Source organism: Pseudophryne corroboree, chromosome 1 (genome assembly GCF_028390025.1).
Source record: "Pseudophryne corroboree isolate aPseCor3 chromosome 1, aPseCor3.hap2, whole genome shotgun sequence".
Classification (NCBI taxonomy): domain Eukaryota; kingdom Metazoa; phylum Chordata; class Amphibia; order Anura; family Myobatrachidae; genus Pseudophryne; species Pseudophryne corroboree.
In genome coordinates this window covers 286,081,913-286,108,393 of record NC_086444.1, presented here as the reverse complement: position 1 = coordinate 286,108,393, position 26,481 = coordinate 286,081,913, and the positions used below count along the sequence as shown (strand labels likewise).

The 26,481-nt window shown below is 43.9% G+C and overlaps 1 protein-coding gene across 2 annotated transcripts in view; it reads right to left on the bottom strand.

The window, feature by feature from the left end:
- KSR2 (kinase suppressor of ras 2) overlaps positions 1 to 26,481 on the bottom strand; it is an 868,249-nt gene that overhangs the window by 216,348 nt on the left and 625,420 nt on the right. For both annotated transcript variants that reach the window (XM_063964329.1, XM_063964330.1), the window contains exons 8-10: positions 18,443 to 18,510; positions 16,566 to 16,684; positions 2,914 to 3,082 (exon numbers count right to left, since the gene is read on the bottom strand). In XM_063964329.1, the coding sequence (XP_063820399.1) occupies positions 2,914 to 3,082; positions 16,566 to 16,684; positions 18,443 to 18,510 (356 nt within the window). The remainder of the gene's footprint in view (positions 1 to 2,913; positions 3,083 to 16,565; positions 16,685 to 18,442; positions 18,511 to 26,481) is intronic.

Genomic DNA, 26,481 nt, shown 5'->3' with positions numbered 1-26,481 from the left:
CCGTATAAATCCAGTGGTACTGCCGTATAAATCCAGTCCAGTGGTACTGCTGTATAAATCCAGTCCAGTGGTACTGCATTATAAGTCCAGCCCAGTCCAGTGATACTGCCATATATGTCCAGTGGTACTGCCGTATCAGTCCAGTCAAGTGGTACTGCCATATAAGCTCAGTGGTGCTGTCCTGTGCTGTATATTATTTACTCCAAATAAAGGGGTTATCAATATTTAATCCAAATAATTTTAACAGTGTTTGCCCTGTGTGGTGTAGAGGTACGCTCTCCTGTGCTGCATTTTGTTATATAACTCCAGAAAAATAATGGAGAACAAAAATTTGGAGGATAAAATAGGGAAAGATCAAGAACCACTTCCTCCTACTGCTCCTGCTGCCACTGCTGTGAGCTGATCCTCATCCCAGAGGAGAAGTCAGAAGACGACTTGTACTACTTCAACTAAGCAAATGACTGTCCAACAGTCCTTTGCGAGGAAGATGAAATATGATAGCAGTCATCCTGTTGCAAAGCGGGTAACTGAGGCCTTGACAGCTATGTTGGTGTTAGACGTGCGTCCGGTATCCGCCATTAGTGCAGTGGGACTGCAGTGCCAATCCTAGATGGGCCAGGTGTTTATGTCGCACACTTGTTTCGCTTAGCTTAGTGATACAGCTACCTCATTGCACCTCTTTTACTTCTTTGCATGATGTGCTGTTTGGGGCCTAGTTTTTTTCAGTGCCCTCCTGTCTACCACTGCAGTGCCACTCCTAGATGGGCCAGGTGTCTGTGCCGCTCACTTGTGTCGCTTAGCTTAGTGATACAGCCACCTCATTGCACCTCTTTTACTTCTTTGCATGATGTGCTGTTTGGGGCCTAGTTTTTTTCAGTGCCATCCTGTTTGCCACTGCATTGCTACTCCTAGATGTGCCAGGTGTTTGTGCCACACACTTGTGTCGCTTAGCTTAGTCATACAGCGACATTGGTGCAACGTTTATGCCTAAAACAATATTGTGAGGTATGAGGTGTTAAGAATAGACTGGAAATTAATGTTATTGAGGTTAATAAAACAATAGGATCAAAATTACTCCCAAATTCTGTGATTTTAGCTATTTTTATGTTGTTGTTTTTTCAAAAATCATCCAGATCGAAAACCAAAATCACAACCCGAAAGGGTGGTTTTGGCAAAACCTATCCAGATCCAAAACACGAGCGAGGATCCAGATCCAAAACCAAAACACGAAAAGTGCCCGCCGCACATTTCTATTAACCTCTATAATTGAGACAACCACCTTTAGAACCTCTGTAACTGGGATTAGTACAGGTTTGACAAGTCACTATATGATACCCCACTAAAGTACCCTGTACCTGGATTTACAGGGGTTTCCCTGTACTTCCTTGATTTGGAGATTAAGGGGGTTCATTCCGAGTTGATTGCTAGCTGCCGTTGTTCGCAGCGCAGCGATCAGGCAAAAAAATCGGCACTTCTGCACATGCGTATGGCACGCAGTGCGCACACGCAACGTACTTTCACAAAAGCCGATGCAGTTTCACACAAGGTCTAGCGACTCTTTTCAGTCGCACTGCTGATCGGTGAGTGATTGACAGGAATGGGGCGTTTCTGGGAGGTAACTGACCGTTTTCGGGGAGTGTTGAAAAACACAGGCGTGTCAGATACAAACGCAGGCGAGCCTGGGGAAACGGGGAGTGGCTGGCCGAACGCAGGGCGTGTTTGTGACGTCAAATCAGGAACTAAACAGACTGAAGTGATCGCTAGCTAAGAGTAAGTCTCGAGCTACTCTGAAACGGCACAATCTTTTTTTGTAGCAATGCTGCGATCCTTTCGGTCGCACTTCGGCTAAGCTAAAATACACTCCCAGAGGGCGGCGGCTTAGCGTTTGCACTGCTGCTAAAAGCAGCTAGCGAGCGATCAACTCGGAATGACCCCCTAAGCGCAGCCCTAAATCGATTTTATTTTATCCTGTTTGAACCTACATAAGGGAGAGCCTCTATAAGTGAGACAAAAACTTCTTGAACCTGGATAAGTAAAAACTGGATAAGTGAGACACCTCTTTTGTGAGGCTAAATGTGGCGTCCTTGAAATTCCACTTAGCCAGATTTGACTGTAGTTCATGACAGTTCAGTGGATATTAATATTCAAAAGTGCACTTTATTTTGTTTAAATTATGTTGTTGCTAAGTACAGCCAGCTTTTTGCTGTAGCATTGGTGACTATTACAGCATGAGCACACAGAGTTCACTTGTTCAGAAATCAGAATATTTCACGTGACCATTTTCTGGCAATGGTTTTACATAAAAGCAGCAGGGATAACTGTAACAAGAATGGACAGACCACAAAGCTGTACACATTTAAAATCACACTAATTATTTTTGCTTTCTCCGACTCTATAACGTTAAACATGTGGACAACACAAATCACAATAAATTGCAACTCAAAATCTTCCAATTTTGCAAATAATTGAAATGACCATCAATAAACAGAAAAGTGCAATGTAATTTTCATTCTTGCTACTGTATAGCATACTTGCCACAGTATTACAGGTAAAAGGTTTGGAAGTAAGGTAGTTGATAAGGGTGATAACTATTACATCTGGAAACCTCTAACATTTTGCCACATATTCTAAAACACATCAGAAACATTTATCAAAATTGACAGGTAAAATAACAATAATTCATAGCAACCAATTAAATGTTTGCTTTCATCATTTTTATAACAGCACTAAAAAAATCAAAAAAAAATCTGATTTGTTGTTTTCATAAATATCACCCCCTCCACCCCCAGTAGTTCTAATAATGAATCTGCATGCACTATTGCAATACTGTAGGTAACCTTTCCAGTGCCACTCGTTTAGCACAGTTTTAGGTTAGTAAGCAGCACTTTGCCTGTCCCAGGTGGGTTTTACTACCTGGTAAGTTGTACGGCTTCTGTTGGCGGGTGCATTGTGGGGAAGGGTGGAGAGGAGAGGGTGGGGTGGCACTGGGGGGAAGCGGAGGAGCAGGTGAGGACGGTGTGGAGGATGTCGTAGAGGAGGGGTTGCTGCTGGAATCTGGCTGGTAGGGCACTGGAATGTGGTCCTGGGAAAACAAAAGAGATAACACATTGGGAAGCAGATGAGAGGAAAGCAGACGTACTGTGAAACATTGGACGAAACGTTTAATTTTATCTCTTTTATGAGATAAGCATGGCATTGTGATCAATATCAATGTACTGTAATGCATGCACATTATAATATAGCCAATGTGAATTGTTTTAGGAAACAGCAGGCTGTAGGTCTCTTATTGCTGTACTATAAGTCCCAGCATGCTGAGGCATGATTATTTAGGGAATTACAGTTCAACAACGCTCGAACAGCACTATTTGCTTACACACATCCCCAAAAACATGGTGTGGGCTGCTATTTTGTGTCCTCTATCAATATATATAGCAGAATGCAGCCTATCATGTCACGAGAAACCAGTTATTGTGGTATATCGATGTCATTCTCAGCAATAACATAATATGGATAGCACCTATCCTTGTGTATCATCGCCTATTTCCCCATAGATTGTAAGCTTGCGAGCAGGGCCCTCCTACCTCTATGACTGTTTGTTATTACCCAGTTTTGTCTTTTCATAGGGGGTCACTCACACCTGATCGCATGCTAGGTTTTTTCGCTGCGCTGCGATCAGGTCAGAACTGTGCATGCATATGCACCACAATGTGCAGGCACGTCGCACGGGTACAAAGCGGATCGTTGCTATGCGATGGGTTTTACAAAGAATCCATTCGCACAGCCCATCGCAAGGAGATTGACAGGAAGAAGGCGTTTCTGGGTGGCAACTGACCGTTTTCAGGGAGTGGCTGGAAAAACGTAGGCATGTCCAAGCGTTTGCAGGGCGGGTGTGCGACGTCAATTCCGGTCCCGGTCAGGCTGAAGTGATCGCAGCGGCTGAGTAAGTCTTGGGCTACTCAGAAACTGCATAATATCTTTTTGTACTACTTGGCTGCACATGCATTCGCACACTTGCACAACTAAAATACACTCCCCTGTAGGCGGCGACTATCTGATCGCAGCGCTGCAAAAAACTGCTAGCGAGCGATTAGGTCTGAATGACCCCCATTGTGTCCAGTTGTAAAGCGCAACGGAATTTGCTGAGCTATATAAAAAACTGTTAATAATAATAATAATAATAATATTAATAATAAAAATAATAACACTTCAGCCCACAAACTGACAGCCCCCACTCTGTATAGTTGGTGGGAATGCTTTAAGATTGGTATAAAGTGAATAATTTATATAAAAAAAATGACAGTTTATGTTTCTATCATTTCTTGGCTTCTCTTTCCCACACATTTTCTCAGTTTTAATTGTCCTCCCCCTCACCACTGTTTGTTTGTTTTGTTATTATTTAATTTTATGTATATGTAAAGACACAATGCCTGAAATCCCTACATGCCATCTGGAAAGAGACTGTTAGCAGATGGCTCCACCGCCATAGAGTCAGTTTTTACCAAGGAAGAAGTGAACATTGTGCCCTCAGCATAACCCCTCTGTCCCTCACCCACTGATCTCGTACAATACAGGCTTGCATTTCCGTTGTCATCCTCAGTATATTCACCAAGTATCCAGATTACAATCTTGTGACATTAATCAAAGAACAGGCTCTTGTGCCTCCATTATATCCATTACATAAATATTATAATCAAAGTGTGAATGTGATTTTCAGAATTTGCTTCTGTCATGAGATAACCACTGAATACAAGAGAGTAAGCTGCATGGATAAGGAATTAGGATTTAATAAATGTGATACATGTACCATAAGAATCACTGGTCAGGGAACTGACATTTTTATAAGCACAAACCTATGGACAAAAAGGGAATTATTTCTAGAGAATGTTATCAAGTTACTGTTCCTTCTATACAAATACATATACATGTGTTATCTTCAGTATACATAGATATGTGTTTTGTAAATAATATAAATGGTGCACCCTGGCTTTGGAAGTATTCGTATTATTTATATATTACTCGAAGTGCCTCTGGGGTTAAACACCTACAAATGGAGTCATGTCATATAAATGTATTATTTTGCCCTCCACTTTAAATGCCAAATTATTTCTGGTCCTTCAGTTCACTTTGAGTTTAGGCTCATGCTAAATATTCCAAAATTACACACACACAGTCACACACACACACACACACACACACACACACACACACACACACACACACACACACACACACACACACACACCACCACCACCACCACCACCACCACCACCACCACCACCACCATCTCAATATTATCTCTCCCATTGTCTCCCTTTATCACAATGGTCATCTGATTTGCGGGTGAGTGTGGGGGCATCAGGAGGTGTTGCCCTGCAAATAACTTTTTTTGGGGGGCATAAAAATACCAAAAGGGTTATGTCCATGCACACTCTGAGACAGTTACAGCCCCCACCCATCCTGATTACAAATGATGTAATGTTGGCAGAGGTGCAATATTGTTAATGTAAGTTAAGTTAAAAGAGCAGAACATTGTCTGCAACAGCAAAACTTGGATTGAGGTCTGGAGGTGCCCACTCATGAAATGAGGGTCAGCTCCAAAACTCCTAAATCACCTTATACTATCTTGATTCAAGCACTTTATTAATGCAGAAAGTTTTAGTTCCTTTTCAGATGATTTTAAGAAAATTCTATTTATCTAGAGTGATGCTCATTATGTCATTGCGTTAGTGCACAAGGAGAGAAAGAGAGAGACAGAAACACAAATAAAGACACCCAAGAAACATCAGACTGATCCCTTATAAACTTACACTATAGATTAGTTATGAGCATATTCACTTCCTAACTTGTGTAAGGGGCTAAACACAATCTCATTTCCCCAATATCTACTTCATGTATGGATCACATTAGTACTATACTTGACAATTGTTATTTACTCCTTCCATATTTATTTGGTGATCAAAATGTGGGTATATATATATATTTCCTACAAAACTCACTACCAATCTGCTAAGTGTCAGTTTACATCCCCACTTGTGTAACCAACGTTATTGCTGCCATAGAATATGAGGGCAGTCAGTACAATAAGAACATTATATAAGGCTTATTATGTCTTGCAGATAATTTTAGAGTATTATCACAGTACTATGGGGGTCATTCCGAGTTGATCGCACGCTGCTGATTTTTGCAGCGCAGCAATCAGGTTACTACTGCGCATGCGTGTGCACCACAATGCGCACGCGCGTCGTACGGTTACAAACAGCATTGTTGCTGTGCAATGCTTCTAGCGACGATTCCATTCGCACAGCCGTTCGCAAGGAGATTGTACAGAAAGAGGGCATTTATGGGTGTCAACTGACCATTTTCTGGGAGTGGTAGGGAAAAAGCAGGCGTGTCCAAGCGTTTGCAGGGCGGGTGTCTGACGTCAATTCCGGGACCGGACAGGCCGAAGTGATCGCAAGGGCTGAGTAAGTTCAGACATACTCAGAAACTGCAAAAAACTTTTTCGTCCCGCTCGGCTGCACATATGATCGCACACTTGCAAAGTGAAAATACACTCCCCCGTGGGCGACGACTATACGTTTGCACGGCTGCAAAAAGTAGCTAGTGAGCGATCAACTCGGAATGAGGGCCTATATTCCTTGGACTGGTTGACAGCAGAGAAGAGTGAAATGACATGTGAATCAAGTGTTGAGGAGGTGATACAATCTTTACGTTCCACACTTGTGCTATTACACACTGCACTGTAACATCCCAACTTATAGGGGTATATGCAATTGCGGTCGAATTGCCCAAAATGTCGAAAAACGGGTCATTTTCGACACAAAAAACCTGTCGAATTTGATTTGACAATTCAATACAGTACTTTCCGACAAAAAACCTGCTGTTTCATTTTTTACTTTTGGCAATTCGACATTTTTTCAATTCGACATGTCTGCAATGTTAAAATGCGGCTTTTTGACAAAAGTATATATTCAAATGAAGAATGTCGATTCGACAACAGTGCTTTTCAACAGTCATTTTCGTCAATTTAATTCCGCCTCATTTTTCTGTCGTGATCTAATACATTTTTTAAAAAACATGTATTTTTTGGTGCTTTTTTTTATTGCTAATAGCATATCTATTTATATTTGAAGGGATTATCTACTTGGTTTGTCTATTTAGGAGCCACAAGTATTATTTAATCGATTTTTTAAAAGAATATATATATTTTTTTTTACTGACTACAATAATATGGAGAGATCAGTGCATGTTTTTCAGTTGGAAGGGGTGTGAAATGGTTAAAAATCATTAAAAAAAATTGTGTGGGGCCCCCCTCCTAAGCATAACCAGCCTCGGGCTCTTTGAGCCGGTTGTAAAAATATGGGGGGGGGGGGGGGGAATGACAGGGGTTCCCCCGTATTTAAACAACCAGCACCGGGCTCTGCGCCTGGTCCTGGTGCCGAAAATACGGGGGACAAAAGACGTAGGGGTCCCCCATATTTTTAACACCAGCATCGAGCCACAGCCGGGGGACACTTTTATACCGGTCCCTGCGGCCGTGGCATTAAATCCCCAACTAGTCACCCCTGGCCGGGGTACCCTGGAGGAGTAGGGACCCCTTAAATCAAGGGGTCCCCCCCCTCCAGCCACCCAAGGGCCAGGGGTGAAGCCCGAGGCTGTCCCCCCATCCAAGGGCGGCGGATGGGGGGCTGACAGCCTTTTGTGGCAAAAAAAGAATATTGTATAGGTAAGTATGTATGTATGTTGGTGTGCATGTATGTAATAAAGTTATACTGTCACGGTGTGTGCGTTGTGTTTTTTGGGGGGTATTTTTTTGTAGTAGAACTACAGGTACCAGCGGGCCCGTTTTCCCCTGCATGCTGGTACTTGTGGTTCTCCAAGTACCAGCTTGCGGGGAGGCTTGCTGGGACTTGTAATTCTGCTACAAAAAACAATATTCTTTTTTTTTACACTGGCTATCAGCCCCCCATCTGCCGCCCTTGGATGGGGGGACAGCCTCGGGCTTCACCCCTGGCCCTTGGGTGGCTGGAGGGGGAGACCCCTTGATTTAAGGGGTTCCCACTCCTCCAGGGTACCCCGGCCAGTGGTAACTAGTTGGGGATTTAATGCCACGGCCGCAGGGACCAATATAAAAGTGTCCCCCGGCTGTGGCATTATCTCTCTGGCTAGTGGAGCCCGGTGCTAGTGTTAAAAATACGGGGGACCCCTACGTCTTTTGTCCCCGGTATTTTTGGCACCAGGACCAGGTGCAGAGCCCGGTACTAGTTGTTAAAATACAGGGGAACCCCTGTCATTTTTTCCCTTGTATTTTTACAACCAGGACCGGCTAAAAGAGCCCGAGGCTTGTTATGCTTAGGAGGGGGGACCCCACGCATTTTTTTTTCAGGATTTATTGAACACTTTTGTGCCGTCCATGAAGTCGAATCCAGGCCGCCCACTATTCGTCAACTGGTCCGTTTTTCGACAGCGGGACTGTCTAATCCGTTATTTATTGAATATGTCAAATTCGGGTCCCGGCGGGAGGGTTTCGCCTGTTGAATTGTGTCGAATCCAAAAACGAATTGTGTCGAATTCCAGCCAGAATTCGACCGCAATTGCATATACCCCATAGTCTTCAGAGTGAAGATGACAACGACCGTGTTTAGTTCATTCTGCTGTGTGGTTGAGGCTGTACTGGGAACACTTATGGTCTAATTCAACCAACAAAGTGTTGCAGCTAAATGTGAAATGGGGTGAATATTTCACCAAGCAGTTTTAAAAAGATATACAGTATTTCTACTGGGCATACATGCAGCAAAGATAAGCGTTGGAGTGAAGAACAGTTGCTTGTAGAGGCAAGACACTGATATTGATTATTGCAATAGTCTTCTTACTGGTCTTACCAAGAACAGACTCTCACCTTTACAATCCATTCTGAATGCAGCTGCAAGGCTAATATTCCTCGCTAGACGTTCATCGTCTGCAGACCCACTATGTCAGTCCCTCCATTGGCTACCTGTATTCTACCGTATTCAATATAAAATACTGTTACTTACACACAAGGCTATTAACCATACTACACCAACATACATCTCTTCGCTTATCTCAAAATATCTCCCAACCCGACCCCTTCGCTCTTCACAAGATCTACGTCTCTCATCCACACTCATTACTTGCTCCCATGCACGATTACAGAATTTTCTTTGGGCTGCACCCACTCTGTGGAATGCCCTACCACGTACAGCAAGACTCTCCTCTAGTCTTCAAATCTTCAAGCGTTCCCTGAAAACCCACCTTTTCAGACAAGCTTATCAAATTCCAGAAACGCTCACATTATTTTCATAGTTTTCCTATCCAATTATATCTCCACAGTACATCCCCCACATATTTTCTTTCTCCACTCTCCCTCCCTCCGGACCCTGGTTCATCTCTGCTGTGATGTGATATCATGCAGCCCACCAAGAACCTTTACAATCTGGTGGACAACTATGCAATAAATAGCACCTATCCTTGTGTATCAATGCCTATTTTCCCATAGATTGTAAGCTTGCGAGCAGGGCCCCCCTACCTCTATGACTGTTTGTTTTACCCAGTTTTGTCATGTAATTGTGTCCAGTTGTAAAGCGCAATGGAATTTGCTGCGCTATATAAGAAACTGTTAATAAATAAATAATAAATATACCCGGTTATATTTTCTGAGGGCTCAGGAAAGTTCAGTGCTTCCGATTGTGAAATAACCATGAGTTGGATCTTACATTATAAATGGGAAGAACATGCAGTAATTGCTATGACTGGCACAATACAAATCAATGTAATGCAATCAGGTCTGTATTTCCTGTTATCTGTTGTGTGGTGTGGATGTGACTATTTATCATTTGTCCCTGAATCTATTCATCTGTACAAATGCATTATCGTCCGTGCCAGGCCTGTAAATTCTCCAGCACATATATCCATATGCCTAGGCTATTGATGCTGACAACATAAATAAATGTGACTAGATGAACATAGCTTCCTACATTCATTCTCTGTACATTATAATCTTCTAACTACAGTAAGTCATGACTAAATGATGTCACACTATTTGTAACCACGGAATTGTATGATATTTGTAAGACCAGAAGTCAAGTCGCAAAATAATGTGGTATGTAAGTTACGCAGCAAGAACAGAATCTGTTGGATATCACTTCGACATTTTACTAAGCAGAGATCTATGAAATCACTATTCAGTGACTGTATTTATTGTACCCCAGCTGTAAAAGCGACTAAACTTCTACAATATTCTTTCAAATGACCTTTATTTCTCTGTGCATTGGTTTAACTACAAGTTGTACCTCAAGTTTCTACCCTTGATGGCTGGGGATAAACTGAGAGCTCCGTCTTCACATTGGGTTTAGTATGATTTACCGACGGACACAATACTGACGGTCATAATCCAGCCATTGGCCTACAGTCAAAATACCAACACGGTCAAAATACCGACATTCATTATGCTGACATGTTCAAAATACTGACATAGGGGTGCAGGAGTGTTTTAAGAGAGGAGGAGGCCCGTGTTCAGCCTTCTCCGTTCGGGCCCCCTTCTCTCTGCCTGGAGCGCTGTAGAGTCTGAGCACTAGAGGGCTCAGACTCTACTGCGCATGCGCAGATCTCTGGAAAAATGGCGCGGTGGCCATTTTCCCTGAGATTTCTCTACTGCGCATGCACATAACTCAGTGAAAATGGCCGCTGAGCCATATTCACTGTGTTCTAATAGCACTGCGGATGCCGGCGCTGGACTTCGGAGGGGTGAGTATTTTAAAAATGGGTGCAGTGTGTGCGGTGGGGGCCCCCTCTGGACTCAAGGGCCTGTGTGCACCGCACACACTGCACCCATTATAGAAACGCCAGTGTAGGGGTGTATTCAATAGCTGTCAGAAGCTGCCATATTGTCTGAAAAACGGCAGCTTCCGACAGATTTAGGTCGGAAAGGGGTTCCGACCTATTCAAAATGTGCACTTTTTTTCCAACAAGTCGGGAATGAGAAGCACCTTGCCTAGCCATCCCCCGGCCAGGCACCTCTCTCCCTGCAGTGCCTCCTCCCGCCGCAGACATAATCCCCGCTGCCGCAGATGCTGGCAGCTCCGCCTGTTGCTATCCAGCTCCCCCGCCGCCCTGCAGCCGTCACCGCCCCCCGTCGTAGTCTGCTCCCCCTGCCGCCGTTGTCAGCACACCTGGCAGCTGCTGACAGCAGTGGCAGGACAGGACCCCGGGTACGGCGATTTGGCTCAAATCCGACAGTCTGATTTGGCCATCCACCGAACAGCCCTTGTCGGAGCCATTTCGACAAATGCATGCTTCGTACACCATTACCGTTCCCAATCGTAATCCACGCGGATCGGAAAGTATGGAAAAGTTCCCCAAAAGAAAAAAAATGTGAAAAACTCATGTCGACATCTTGATGTGTCGACCTTTCATGTGTCGACCATGTGTCCACGTCGACCATGTCAATGTCGACCAATAGTGGTCGACCTAATGACTGTCGACCATAACATGGTCGACCATCCAAACGGATACCCTTATTCTTATTAATATTTTTTTTTACTTAAGGTTTCTTACACTTCTTTGTCCAGTACCCAAATTGTGTTAGCCATTCAACTTGTTGAACTACTATCAAGTAATAATTAATTAGGTACAAACTAATGCTGTTAAAAATCTGTTTACAAATATGCATTTTAGTTGGCAGCATGCAATAAGTGTGCAAAGAGAGATTACTACCCTAAATGCCACATACTGGGTAATGTAATGGAATTTCTTGGGAGAGGCATATAATTGCTTTATCATTTGTTGTTGTGCTATTTATTAGTAGTATAATAGGAAACCTTGCTAATAATGTTTAATTGTTCAGTTATATAATTCTCAGTGATGGAATTTAGTACAACAGACAGCTACTTTGATTATATTCTACATTATTCTACAGTATGGGGGGGTAGTTATCCTATATTGTGTCAGCACACTGGCGTTTCTATAATGGGTGCAGTGTGTCCAGAGGGGGCCCCCACCGCACTCGCTGCACCCATTTTGTGAATACTCACCCCTCCGGAGTCCCGCAGCTACGTCCACGGCTGTGTTAAAACTCCGTAAAAATCGCCAGCGGCCATTTTCACAGAGTTCTGCGCATGCGCAGTAGAGAAATCTCAGGGAAAATGGCCGCCGCACCATTTTCCTGGGGATCTGCGCATGCGCAGTAGAGTCTGAGCCCTCTAGTGCTTAGACTCTCCCCGTTGCCGGCAGAGAGGAGGGGGCCCGAATGGAGGAGGCTGCACCCGGGCCTCCTCCTCTCTTAAAACGCTGCTGTGTCAGCATCAGCATTAATATAGACTGCCTTGAAAATCTCACTAGCTAATTCGGCTTCCAATACCAAGTCTACCAGTCATCTCCTGAGCTCTTTCCCTCTATCCTATCTTACGTTTCTAACTGCCTTTCTGGTATCTGCCATCTTCACCTGGATGTCCCAGTGCTTCCTGAAACTTAACATGGAAAGTAATGAGCTAATTTTTTTTTCTCCCCTTTAGGGGGTAAACATCAACCTCTTTTCTGTCCGCTGCCTCAGTGCCATCCACGACTTCGCTCTCTCCTTCATTCCCCACATTCAGGCCATCACTCAATCTGACAACTCTGCAACATCTCCAGAATCCGTCCCTTCCTCGCCACCAGAACTCTCATCCCCACACTCATCATCTCCCACATAGGCTATTGTAACATACTCATTTTTGGTCTTCTTCACTCTCCCCTTTTCCCACTTCAGTCGATCCTTAACACTGCTGCTCATCTCATTTTCCTTTTACGTTTTAACATTTTTTCCTCCCCCTTGGTGACCTGCTTCATTGGCTTCAAATGTGGCCCTCAAATATGCCCTTACGTTAAGACCCACTTCTTCAGAAAAGCCTAACAACCCTCCTCTAACTCACCATTTAACTCCTTCTGGCAACAGACCTACATCTTTACTAGTTTATTCTCCTGCTTACACCACTTCCTCTTAGACTGTAAGCACTCATGGTATGCACCTTATTCCCTTGTTCTCTCCTCCTTGAACTACTCTTTTATGCCCCCTGTCTACCATCCCCCGCCTATTTTACCTTTGTACTGATGTATTATGTATTATTTGGCACCACATAAATAATAATAATAATAATAATAAGAAGAAGAAATTATAATACACCCTCACATTTAAAACCCTTCATCACCCCTCTCCCACCTATATGTGCAACCTCATCTCTGTCTGTACTTCCTCCCTTCCCCCTTCTCTGCTCCTCCTCTAAAGACCACCTCACATCAACTCTGATCTCTTTTTCAAATGCCTGCCTCCTAAATTTCTCCCTCGCCTAGTCAGACTTTCTGTCAGTCTACCCAGCTTTAAAAGTGCCCATGATTCAGACGTATTTGCTACAGTATACCAGCTCTCCTCTTAACTCGTCACTTTACATCCTCCAGCTTTCTTTGCGTAAGATTCACACTCCATGGGGTATATTTACTAATATTCGTGTTTTAGCCGTTTTTAAGGGTGTTTGAACTCGAATGGTATCGGGTGCATTTTACTGCAACTTTTTGAATCCTGATACGGTCATTTACTAATCTGCCGAGTTTGCAACATTCGTCTTTTCCGATGTCGATGTGATTTGTAATGTCAGGCAGTGTTTTACGGGAGTGATGAGTAAAACACTGCATGACAAAATACAAGGAATCCCGGCCGGATCTGTGAGAAAAATTAAAGTGTTAAAATTTAAAAAAAAATTGTGTGGGGTCCCCCCTCCTGAGCACAACCAGCCTCGGGCTCTTTGAGCCGGTCCTGGTTGCAAAAATATGGGGGAAAAATTGACAGGGGTTCCCCCATATTTTAACAACCAGCACCGGGCTCTGCGCCTGGTCCTGGTGCCAAAAATACGGGGGGGGGGGGAAGCGTAGGGGTCCCCCGTATTTTTAACACCAGCACCGGGCTCCACTAGTCAGAGAGATAATGCCACAGCCGGGTGACACTTTTATATAGGTCCCTGCGGCCCTGGCATTAAATCACTAACTAGTCACCCCTGGCTGGGGTACCCTGGAGGAGTGGGGACCCCTTAAATCAAGGGGTCCCCCCCTCCAGCCATCCAAGGACCAGGGGTGAAGCCCGAGGCTGTCCCCCCAATTCAAGGGCTGCGGATGGGGGGCTGATAGCCATGTTTAAAAAAAATTATATTGTTTTTTGTAGCAGTACTACAAGTCCCAGCAAGCCTCCCCCGCAAGCTGGTACTTGGAGAACCACAAGTACCAGCATGCGGGGGGAAACTGGCCCGCTGGTACCTGTAGTACTACTACAAAAAAAATACCCAAATAAAAACAACTCACACACCTTGAAAGTAAAACTTTATTACATACATGCACACCTACATTCACACATACTTACGCACGGCAGAGATACAATGTAGCGCATAGGCGCTACATTGTATCCAATGGTGGGAACTTTGTGGTCAGTGGTTGACCGTGATTAACCTCACCGCTGACCTCAAAGTTCCCACCATTGGATACAATGTAGCGCCTATGCGCAACATTGTATCTCTGCCGTGCGCAGCCTGACTGACAGCTCAGGAGCACACAGGCAATCAGGAGAGTGCCTCAACGTGGCGCTCCCTGATTGGCTGAAGGGACCCTCTGTGACAGGAGTCACGGGGGGGTCTCGGCAGTCGGGGAAAGGGGTCCCATGTGTAAACATGGGACCCCTTTCAGTGCATGGTTCGGGTTTTTCGGTTTGTTTTTTTGGCAAGTACGTGGATTACAAGCGGTCCAGAAGTGGACAGATCTACACTGGATTTTTGTGAGTATAATTTTATTCACAGGTACCCCATGGATTCTACTTGGAGAAGTGGGCCGACCCTCGTGTGAACATAGGTAAGTATGTGTGAATGTAGGTGTGCATGTATGTAATAAAGTTCTACTTTCAAGGTGTGTGAGTTCTGTTTTTATTTGGGTATTTTTTTTGTAGTAGTACTGCAGGTACCAGCGGGCCCGTTTCCCCCCCGCATGCTGGTACTTGTGGTTCTCCAAGTACCAGCTTGCGGGGGAGGCTTGCTGGGACTTGTAGTACTGCTACAAAAAACAATATTCTTTTTTTACACATGGCTATCAGCCCCCCATCCGCAGCCCTTGGATGGGGGGGACAGCCTCGGGCTTCACCCCTGGCCCTTGGGTGGCTGGAGGGGGGGGGGGGGCTTGATTTAAGGGGTCCCCACTCCTCCAGGGTACCCCAGCCAGGGGTGACTAGTTAGTGATTTAATGCCAGGGCCGCAGGGACCTATATAAAAGTGTCACCCGGCTGTGGCATTATCTCTCTGACTAGTGGAGCCCGGTGCTGGTGTTAAAAATACGGGGGACCCCTACGCTTTTTGTCCCCCGTATTTTTGGCACCAGGACCAGGCGCAGAGCCCGGTGCTGGTTGTTAAAATATGGGGGAACCCCTGTCAATTTTTTCCCCATATTTTTGCAACCAGGACCGGCTCAAAGAGCCCAAGGCTAATTGTGCTTAGGAGGGGGGACCCCACGCAATTTTTTTTTAACGTTTTTACACTAAACAGACCCTTTCCCATAGATAACCATGCACAGATCTCACTGATCCGTGCATGGTTATCCAAACTCGCCAGGAAAAAGCAGGTCTATTTTTTTGCTGCTTTTTTTATTGAAACGCAAAAAAATACACCCGCACTTGAGCATTCAGAGATTAACACCCAAATACGAATTAATAGTGAATACCCGTGTTGTATGAAATAAAAGCCGCATTTGACCGATGGTCTATTCATTCGTATTTCTGAACTTAGCCTTGAAAACCATAACGAATAGCCCAAACACTGCCGAGATTTGTGCTTAGTGAATTCCCGTGTTGGGACTTAGAAAAAAAAACACAAATCGGTCAAACTCGGATTATTAGTAAATATAGGCCCATCTTTCTCCTTCCACCAAGTTCAACCTCCACTGTTCTCCCCTTCTTTTAGTATGTACTGTAAGTCCTCAGACAGGGCCCTTTTCCCTTCTGTTCTCCCCCTCGCAGTTTTAAGGTCACCAGTGCTCATTGTCTTTTGTCTCCTTGTCCCTTCAGCGACTCTGATATTGTTTGTTTTGCTTGCCCATTGAGACTTGCTCTACCCTAAGCTCTGTACACCTCACTCACTGTCTGTGGTTTTACTGTAAAGTTTTGTATTCATGCTATGTACTTACAGTTGTGTCATCTCTCATCATTTCCACGGAAGCGGCTATACAGTATGCGGCAATGAGATCACAAAAAAAATTCCCGCAGCCATCTGTGGGCACGTGCGTACTTACCCGCTACCATTTAGAATGTATTGATGCGTATGCACTTGCAACAATTTGCAGCCAGTTATGTATTAGCTACTCTGTTTTTCTTTACCCATATATGGTGCTGTGTATACTTTGTAGTGCATAACAAATAAAACAATACACAATGCTGCATATACAGTAACATTGAATAAATATTGCGCACAGACCAGTATCACAAAAATCTACTGCACAGCTCATTCTACTACCGAGATTAGTGTGTGTTAAAATGTGGGCTGACTTACCTTGTTAATTTTATTGGTTTTAGGAAGTGTTTGGCTGACATGGAGGTCTGAGTATCGAGGAGGTTTTCTTAAAGGATTATTGATGTCACATGGTACAGATTCGGTCCTAACTAGACGGGCTGAAATGAAAATGAAACCAGTATTAGTGATGAAAAGTTGTGGATAGCTCAGTCATCTGTTGTATGGTTTATGGTTCAGTAAGATAAGACTCAGAGGGATACAAACTATATACAATAGAAACAGATTTCTCTTTGAGTCACAGCCACAGATCTTGAACAAGCTAATTAGTCTCCCCTTATCATTTGTAGTACAATGTACAGTAGCATCTATGCTCCACTGATCCAAGTTGTGCTTGAGATTTGTTATGTTCAGTATTGCTTATAATAATTGACCATGTATAAAAATATTAAAAATTAAAGTATTGGGAACTCATTGATACACTGCACCTTATGTGATATACAGTAGCAACTAGCTGTTGTAAGCTGACCACCAAAGTGTAATATTTTCAGAGATATATTCTTATTAATGTAGGGATTTCTTTCCTCAAACAAGAATCCTTTTTTTTTTCTATACAACTATTTTGAATACAAAAAAATGAAATAAACATTATTGTAGAATAAAAAAAACTGAAATAAGAAAGAAATAAAATTCCCAATCTGAGATTATTAATGTACATGATTTAAGGAGCAATCATTCTCATACTGGGCCCGCCTATTTAGGTTTGTAAGTAAAGCAAATAAGCACACAACTGGGCAAAACCATGCTGCATTTCAGTGGGGTGTGTTCAAACTAAAATCTAAATTGCATTCTAAAAATAAAGCTGGTTAACATTTGTGGGCTATATACAAAAGCTATTTAGGGGGGTCATTCCGAGTTTATCGCAAGGTAGCAGTTTTTTGCGGCCCTGCGATCAGATAGTCGCCGCCTGGGGGGAGTGTATTTTAGCAATTGTGCGATCGCTTGTGCAGGGGAGCTGTGCAAAACGTTTTTGTGCAGTTTTTGAGTAGCTATGAACTTACTCAGCCACTGCTATAACTTCAGCTTGTCAGGTCATGGAATTGCCGTCAGACACCCGCCTTGCAAACGCCTGGACACGCCTGCGTTTTCCAGGGCACTCCCAAAAGCTGGTTAACATTTGTGAGCTATGGGGGTCATTCCGAGTTGTTCGCTCGTTGCCGATTTTTGCTATGCTGCGATTTGTTGCTAATTGCGCATGCGCAAGGCACGCTGGGCGCATGCGCTTTGTTATTTAACTAAAAACTTAGCAGTTTTGCTGTGGATCCTGCAGCGCTTTTCAGTCGCACTGCTGATCAGTGAATGATTGACAGGAAAGGGGCGTTTCTGGGTGGTAACTGAGCGTTTTCCGGGAATGTGCTAAAAAATGCAGGCGTGTCAGGGAAAAACGCGGGAGTGTCTGGTGAAACGGAGGAGTGGCTAGCCGAACGCAGGGCGTGTTTGTGACGTCAGTGAGTAGGTCTCGAGCTACTCAGAAACTGCAAAGAATTATTTAGTAGCAGTTCTGCTAATCTTTCGTTCGCTATTCTGCTAAGCTAAAATACACTCCCAGAGGGCGGCGGCCTAGCGTGTGCAATGCTGCTAAAAGCAGCTAGCGAGCGAACAACTCGGAATGAGGGCCCATATGCAAAAGCAGCTCATTTTTACCCTGCACAGAAACAATAAAGCCCGCCCAAATCTAAATCTTTCTGCATATGTAAAAATGCCCCACATTTGCTTACAAACCCGATTTAGGCCCACTCAGCAGAGGCGGTCAAAATAATACAATTATACATAGGACAGACTTTACAGTAAAACTCGGTGGTAACCCTGCAAACATATTTAATTCAGACTACACTGATTCTGCAAGATAGGATACATACCTCCCCGGTGTATAATTAGTAAATGACATGGAGGCGCCTCTTTGGTGCATTTGTTGTGGCACTTTAGTCTAATAAGAAAAGAGAAAATGAACAAATCATTTAATCTGAAAAGCATTACAGACAGCAAGTAAACCCTACCTGGAACTGTGCCAAAAAGATCTGTAGAAGTCACTGAACCATCTTGTCCTGCATAATGCAACCGTTTCTCAACTATACTTTCATTCGATATTCCAAGGTGTAAAAGTAAATGATGCAAATTTTCACTTCATTTAAATAGAATATAATATGAGTGTGAGTGTAGTGCTTGCAATTTCTGGAGTACATACATATCGTAGTAGTTCACACCTGTTTTCATTGGAGATAGAGCTTGTCTCTACTCCATAAAAAGTATCAAACTATTGTTTTTTAGGTACACAGAAAATAAAGTTCCACTCTTTGCTAATCTTTACTTTAGAAATGTTGTTTTTGAAAGCATAAGCTTGTCTGGTTTTTAAGCATTTAAACATAAAAGGTTTTTAGAATTATACAAATCTTATTCCTTAGTGGCCAATTTAGATAAGTGTCATATGAAACAGGTCATGCTTACAATTATTTTAGCATGGAATTTTTTTGCTCAGTTATACAGCATTGGATATAGACAGATGCTGTACATTGAATGAGAATACCGCTACAGTAGATACAAACTGGGTGATTCAAAAAGTGACTCAATTCACTGCCCCAAATTAGCTGCAACAGACACTTTTACATGGTCAATTTGCTTTAGGTAAATAGCAATTATAGTTGAGTCACAAATTGTTGCTTTTACATAAGTAAACATAGACATACATGAAGTTATAGATAATAATACTTTTTTCCTTTTTTTTCTCATCAGCACCTCCTGGACTCCAGAGAGGCATTGAGTGTCCTCTGACTGATGGTGCCATCCGGGGAGTGCAGTGATTGTCAGATGAAATAAGTTTATCTAGCTCTCAGGCGGAGATTTCTTTACAAAAAGAATTCCCATCACCATTGGGAACATGACTGCAGCTTTGAACCAGGGACCCTGTTCTGGGCCATCTACTGGATGGATTTGGAAGAAAAGATCCCAGAGTGGTAACAATGGATTCCAGAAGACAAATTAGGGGGTTGGGGTCAAAAGGACCTCACAGTAGAATGTGCAGGAAGAACTTTGACCCAGGGACCCTGTTCTGGGCCTTCTACTAGGTGGATTTGAATGAAAACTTCACAGAGTGGTAACATTGGATCCTAGAAGACACAGTGGAATGTGCCTGACAGTGCTGTGACTCAGGGAGCCTGTTTTGAGCCTATAACTGGATGGATTTGGATGAAAACTTCACAGAGTAGTTACAGTGGATCCCAAAGACAAACTAGGGGGTTGGGGTACCGGTTGGACCTCCCGTTGGTGTACGCTGGTAAGTACTTTGACACAGGGAGCCTGTCCTGGGCTTTCCATTGGATGTATTTGGAAGAAAACTTTACAGAGTGGTAACATTAGATCCTAGAAGACATACTAGGGGGATGGGGTTGGCCAGACATCACAGCGGAATGCGCCTAGCAGGGCTGTGACCCAGGGAGCCTGTTCTGGGTCTTTCCCTGGATGGATTTGGATGAAAACTTGGGGTCTCGGTCAGACCTATCGTTGGTGTATGCTGGGCAGTACTTTGACACAGGGAGCCTGTTCTGGGCTTTCCACTGATGGATTTTGAGGAAAATTTTAATGAACTGTAATAACTGATAGAGATGACCATAATTCAATGGCATGAAATAACTGACTGAAATAACCATGAATCAATGAACTAAAATAACTGACAGAAATGGAAGTAGGAAGACAAAAGCCCTGTAATAGCAACATTAACAACAGAAGGAAAACTTTACACCCATCTTGCAACGGAAAAGTGATTATAACGCTGAACAGAAAGAAAAGCTAGGGATCAGGGCTACTGGTGACACCCTAAAATCAAAAACGACAGTGGCAGCCACCTCATGGGTGTGTTGGACGAGCTACTAAGTTAATAATTCACTGTAATATGTTGACAGTTGCATCCAACTCATTCACGACTTGATGACCGGGTATCGTTGGTAGTTCGGCTAGTATATATATATATATATATATATATATATACATACATACACACACACATATACTTTTTGGGGGTCTGGGCCACTACCAAATGTTTATGATCTGCAAATGCCAAGGAAATGCCACAATTAGAGCAAAATTAATATTAAAGGGAGATTGCTGTTTGATAAATCTATTCTTCATTCCTACCTAGCATGGTTGCTATCACATTTCTTTAGCTCTTGAAATTATTCTTTAACTACTTAACTGATGACACAAAATGGTCATAAATTGTTGTGTTAAAAAAAATGTAATGTAATTTAAAAAGCATTTTTAAAACTATATTTTATTTATTATTTTTTTAAATATGCCTAGGGGGTGTCTCACACCACCCCGTGTCCATTAGCCCCCATTATAAAATTACTTTTCAATCTCCTTTTTTTGCACCCCCTCCTCCTTCTGTGGCCAGTGTATATATTTTCTATTGTATTATTTTACCACCCCCAGCAATGACATTTTACTATTTAACCCCCTACACTACCACCATAGGTATTACTGAGCCCCAATATGCAGTGCGCAGCAGAGCATGCTCCCGGCAGCTGCTGCTCTATGCAGCTGCCTGGTACATAAGGGGGAGAAGCGCTGACATCCCGCCGGTTGCTGCTCTGTGCAGTAGCCGGGTACGTACTGGAGAGCAGTGCTGGCATTCCGGCGGCTGCTGCTCGAAGTAGCTGCCGGGTGGCAGCGGGTGATGCCGGGCTTCCCAATCACTGTTGCCAAAGTGATCTGGACACTCTAGAAGAGGAGCCATAGCGGCCCAGGGGCCGGGAGGTCCCTCTTACATTGGCGGCTGTGGTAAGAATCTCTTCCCACAGCAGCCCAGTGGGCGTTTTTGACTGGTCGCATCAGATGCGACCATGTCAGGGAAAGCCCAGCCTGATGTGGTCGTATCTGATGCAACCATGCCAGTTAAGTGGTTAAATGAGCTACAGTCTTTTCTGAACACAAGCATAATTAGACATCCAAATAGTTTCAGTATGAAATACAGGCGGCCGGGATGCCAGCGGTCAGTATACTGACAGCGAAATCCCTGACATCAGTATGTGGGAAGCAGGGGCGAGCGCTAGAAAGCCCCATGCGGGCTCACTGAGCTTTTCACATTGCGGGCACGGTGGCTCGCTGCACTCGCCACAGGTTATACCCTCCCTCTATGGGTATCGTGGACACTCAAAGAGGGAGAGTAGCCTCTGGCTCTGGTATTCCGGTGGTGGCATTTCACTGCTAGTCGGGATGCCAGGATCGGCATTGTGACCTCCAGGATCCCGACTAGCGGTATTGTAACCGCTTCCCATCCAAATTTACACAATCGGTTCTTTTTAGAAAATAAATATGACAAAGATAAATATTTACACCCGGTGCGGGAGATTCCAAATGCGCATGGCTGCTGGCAAAAGGGGCATGACCTTGCAGTTTAGGGGTGTGGCTTCACAGTGTGAGTGCAGTGTTGGCTCCTACACAGTGATAGGAGCTGGTTGCTGCACGTAATGTCACAGTGCAGCACCCGGCTCCTTTCACTGAGGAGGAGTCTGCACTTTGATGTCACCCCTGCTGGTAGGTGACACCCAGGTGCAGGCCACACACCTGTTGTGTTTCATTTCAATGCCAATCCAGATGCCTTGAGACTGCCAAAGTAGCCCCAACCTCACCTCCTGGACAGCAATATGCTGCCTACTGTCCCACTCCCACCAGTTGCAAAATAAAATACTTTAAAAAATACTTTAAAAAATAAGTCGTAATGACAAAGAAAGAATAACCTGGCCTCATCAGCCTGGTGTGCCACTCCCACCAAGTGCCACATAAAGACACCTGCCTAGTGTGAAATCCACCACTGCCTGTATGTAGCGTATCTAACGGAATGCATTCAATATCCCAGCTGTTGGGATCCTGGCGCTCAGCATACCAGCGCCAGGATCCCGACCGCTGGGATAACGACACCTATTCTCCCTCTTGGGGTGTCCACCATGCCCGCAGTGTGGCAAGCATAGCAAGCCCGCAAGGGGCTCTTTTGTGCTCGCCCCGCTGCCGGCATTCTGGCACCCGGCATCACGCAGATGGGATTCTGACCACCAGGATGACGGGTGCCGTTATATCTATACCAACCCTATCTAACAGCTGTCTTTTGGTGTGAAGTCTGCAACCTCAGAATGCTGAGCATATTCATGTCCTCTAAGCATTTGTACATTTATGGGCAGTACGCATGGCGTAATGGTTAGCACTACTGCCTCAGAGCACTGAAGTCATGGGTTCGATTCCCACTGTGTGCCCTATTTCTTTTACCATATCCAGCTATCAGCACTGTATTATCCTTTCTACTTTATCATATCCAAGGGACTAACTATCCCTATAGTCAGCAGCTTGAAGGTAAAGCCTCTCATCTCAGTGGCGCCAGAACCTTTACTTCCGCCTTCCATGGAATATAGTTTGTAAGCTCCACTGGGGCAGGGACTGATGTGAATGGCCAAATATTCTCTCTAAAGCGCTACGGAATATGTGTGTGCTATATAAATAACTGGTAATAAATAATGTATGCAATGAATTGCAGCACCTATACAGTTAAGCGTCCAGTATTTAACTGTAGCCCTGTTCTTGTATATAGTATACATTACTGTAATATTCCCTAACAAATTGTGAGTGATATGGAGAGTACTTACCATGCTGCTAGGTCTGGATAAGTCTTCCTGTCCAAATTTTGGTAAATATGTCTGTGCTATGTTTTTGGCAGTATGTGTGATCGAATAGCTGTCATTTATAAGATTGATTTTGCCCTTGTTTCCATCTTTTTTCTGGAAATTGAGTTCCCTCTATTATATTTGCAGCTGCTGAGAACTTTGTGAAGGTTATTTCCAAATACAAAACAGAGTCAAGCATCTGAATGATGTCTTTGCAGTTCAAAGTGAAAAAAAGACCTGTTATTTAGTGGTGTGCTCCTGACTGTTCTTGGCCATTAGATTTATTTGTTAAATCTAAAGTGTGAAGGTGAAAAATAAGAGGCACAAGAGAGATATAACAGACCACATAAGCGTACATTGACTAAGCTGTACTAAGTAAAGCTAACCTTAATTTTCTGATGGGCATATGCACCTATGTTTCCATCTATACCACAATCATTATTGTATCTTTACACTGTAAAAATTAAACAGATTAAAATGCATTAAACTGTATCTATTTAGTAATGTATGTAAAAATAATATAATGCACAATTTATTATATATAAGGTTATTTATGTGTATGAGCAAATTGAACTGAAAGCCAGGACATGGTCTTTCTGTACCATTGCATATTTATGAGCCAGCAAGCACATATGTGCAGAGATGTCAGCAAATCGATCAAGCCTCTGTCAGGGGCCCTCTGTAGGGTATCCAGATGATAGATCTACACTGTCTAGTTAGACAGTCAACAGGTCGACACCATATGGTCAACATGCATTAGGTCGACTGGTACAAAAGGTCGACAGATGAAAGCTCGACAGTGCTTAAGGTCTACAGATACAAAAAGTCAACATGACAATGGTAAACACATTTTTTAGGTTTTTCACATGTTTTCCCAACATTTGCTTTATATACTATCCACGTGGACTATGACTGGCAAATAGGAACCTGTGGCAAGTGCAGAGGTAGGAGAGCAAGCTATCTTGCCTGAACGAGGGTCTATGTATGTACTGTTGGTGGTCACAGAATATGAAATATACAAGATGTGGCTAAAAAAATGTGTTGAAGGGGCGTGGCTAGCAGGCTGAAGACGGCGGACTCATTCTGAGGGGACTCCATCTTGTCTCTCTATATTGGGCTGGCAGGAGCCAGTACAGAGTGCGGGAACAGTGCTGTTTCCCCCCAGGGCCAACGCTACTCACCACGGGCATCTGAGCAGTGAGCTTAGTGCTGTAGCCACACCAACCAGAGGTCTGAGCAGGAAGTCTCTACCATCATGAGCCGGGTCTGTGTCTGCAGCCGGAAGCTGCTTCCATCTAGGTGAACCAGGTACAGCGTGACCAGGTCTCCACCACTATCCCACTGCCAGTGGTTCCTGAGCATGTTCTCTCCCTGCACACCAGTCTGTTGCGCTGTCAAGAGATGCATTACCATAGTGCTTTCCCACAACGCCATCCTGATTATGGAGAGGGGTGAATAGGAGGCCCTGGTTCTTTCTATTAAGGCTGGCTCCAGCATCTGAGCCAGACATATAATACAAGGACAGGTCAGAGCATTACAGCAGCCTCTGACATATATGAAGGTGCTCCCTGCATGATTTCTCCAGCCCACCTTGACAGCAGCCTCTGGTATTACAGCAGCCCATGACATATGAAGGTGCTCCCTGCATGATTTCTCCAGCCCACCTTGGCAGCAGCCTCTGGCATTACAGTAGCTTCTGACATATATGAAGAGCCTACCTTGACTCCCTTTGCCTATCCTGCTTGCTTACTAGATATGTATAGTTCAACTTGTTAAGTTCATCTACACAGAAGGATGCACTGTTGTGGGAAGATGCTGGGATAATACTAATGGGGATAAACCTGGGGGACTCTCACTGCTCTCACTGCTTCATGGTACACAACATGGATACATAATCTCATTACTTACTATATTTAGCTGCCTGGTTTCAATGCTACTTTGTGTGCATAATGCCCAGATCTCGTAAGTCTGCTCCACCAGCGGATCTCACTACGTTTATTTCTAAAATGAAACCAGGAGCTGGTAAACAATTTTCTGCCTCTCGAGCTGCCACAGTTTCAGAATCTGAGGAGGAATTGCATTCTTCTGACATATCAATGAAAGATAGCTTAGCCTCCATTCTCGCAGAAATGAAATTGCTCAAATAAGCCTTCCACTCTGAGATTCAAAAAGCTGTCTCAGGCTTAAAAGAGGAGGTTTCCGCATCGGGTGCACGCACTAATGATGTTGAACAAAAAAGTGATGAAGTGGTTCACTTCCAACAGGAACTGGAGCGCTCTGTCTATGTTATGCAGGAAGATATTCACCTCCCCCAGGACCAACAGGAGGATTCTGAAAATAGAGCGAATCGCAATAATTTGAGTATTAAGGTGGTCATTCCAAATTGTTCGCTCGTTAGCTGCTTTTAGCAGCATTGCAAATGCTAGGCCGCCGCCCTCTGGGAGTGTATCTTAGCTTAGCAGAAGTGCGAATGAAAGATTAGCAGAATTGCTACTGAATAATTCCTTGCAGTTTCTGAGTAGCTCCAGACCTACTCCTAGATTGCGATCACCTCAGTCCGTTTAGTTCCTGGTTTGACGTCACAAACACGCCCTGCATTTGTACAGCCAATCCCCTGTTTCTCCAGCCACTCCTGCGTTTTTACCTGGCATGCCTGCGTTTTTTAGCACACTCCCTGAAAACGCCAAGTTGCCGCCCAGAAACACCCACTTCCTGTCAATCACACTACGATCACACGAGCATTGAAAAAACGTTGCTCGAGCTTGTGCAAATCTCAAAAGTTTTATGTTAAATTACTAAGCGCAGGCGCGCTGCATACCATGCACATGCGCATTTTCCACCTAATCGCTGCATTGCGAAAAACGGCAACGAGCGAACAACTTGGAATGACCACCAAAGAACATTATGAATTTGTGGAACCGGATCAATTGGAAGACTTTTTGACACGCTTTTTTCAATATTTGCTGCCTGATACACCACTGGAACTTTTGCTATTGAATAGGGCGCATCGCTCACTAAGACAGAAGCCCTCATCGACAGCCACTCTTCTAGATGTGGTATTACGCTGTCATTACTACAAGACCAAGGAAAAAGTTCAGATGCCTTCTCGGGAAAAAGACACTTGTCAGTTTGAATCTTTTAATCTGTTGGTTTTCCAAGACCTATCTCCTATTATGCTTAAAAGGTGATTTACGGCACTACACCCAGATTCTTCGCGACAATCAAATTCTATATAGATGGGGATTCCCCTT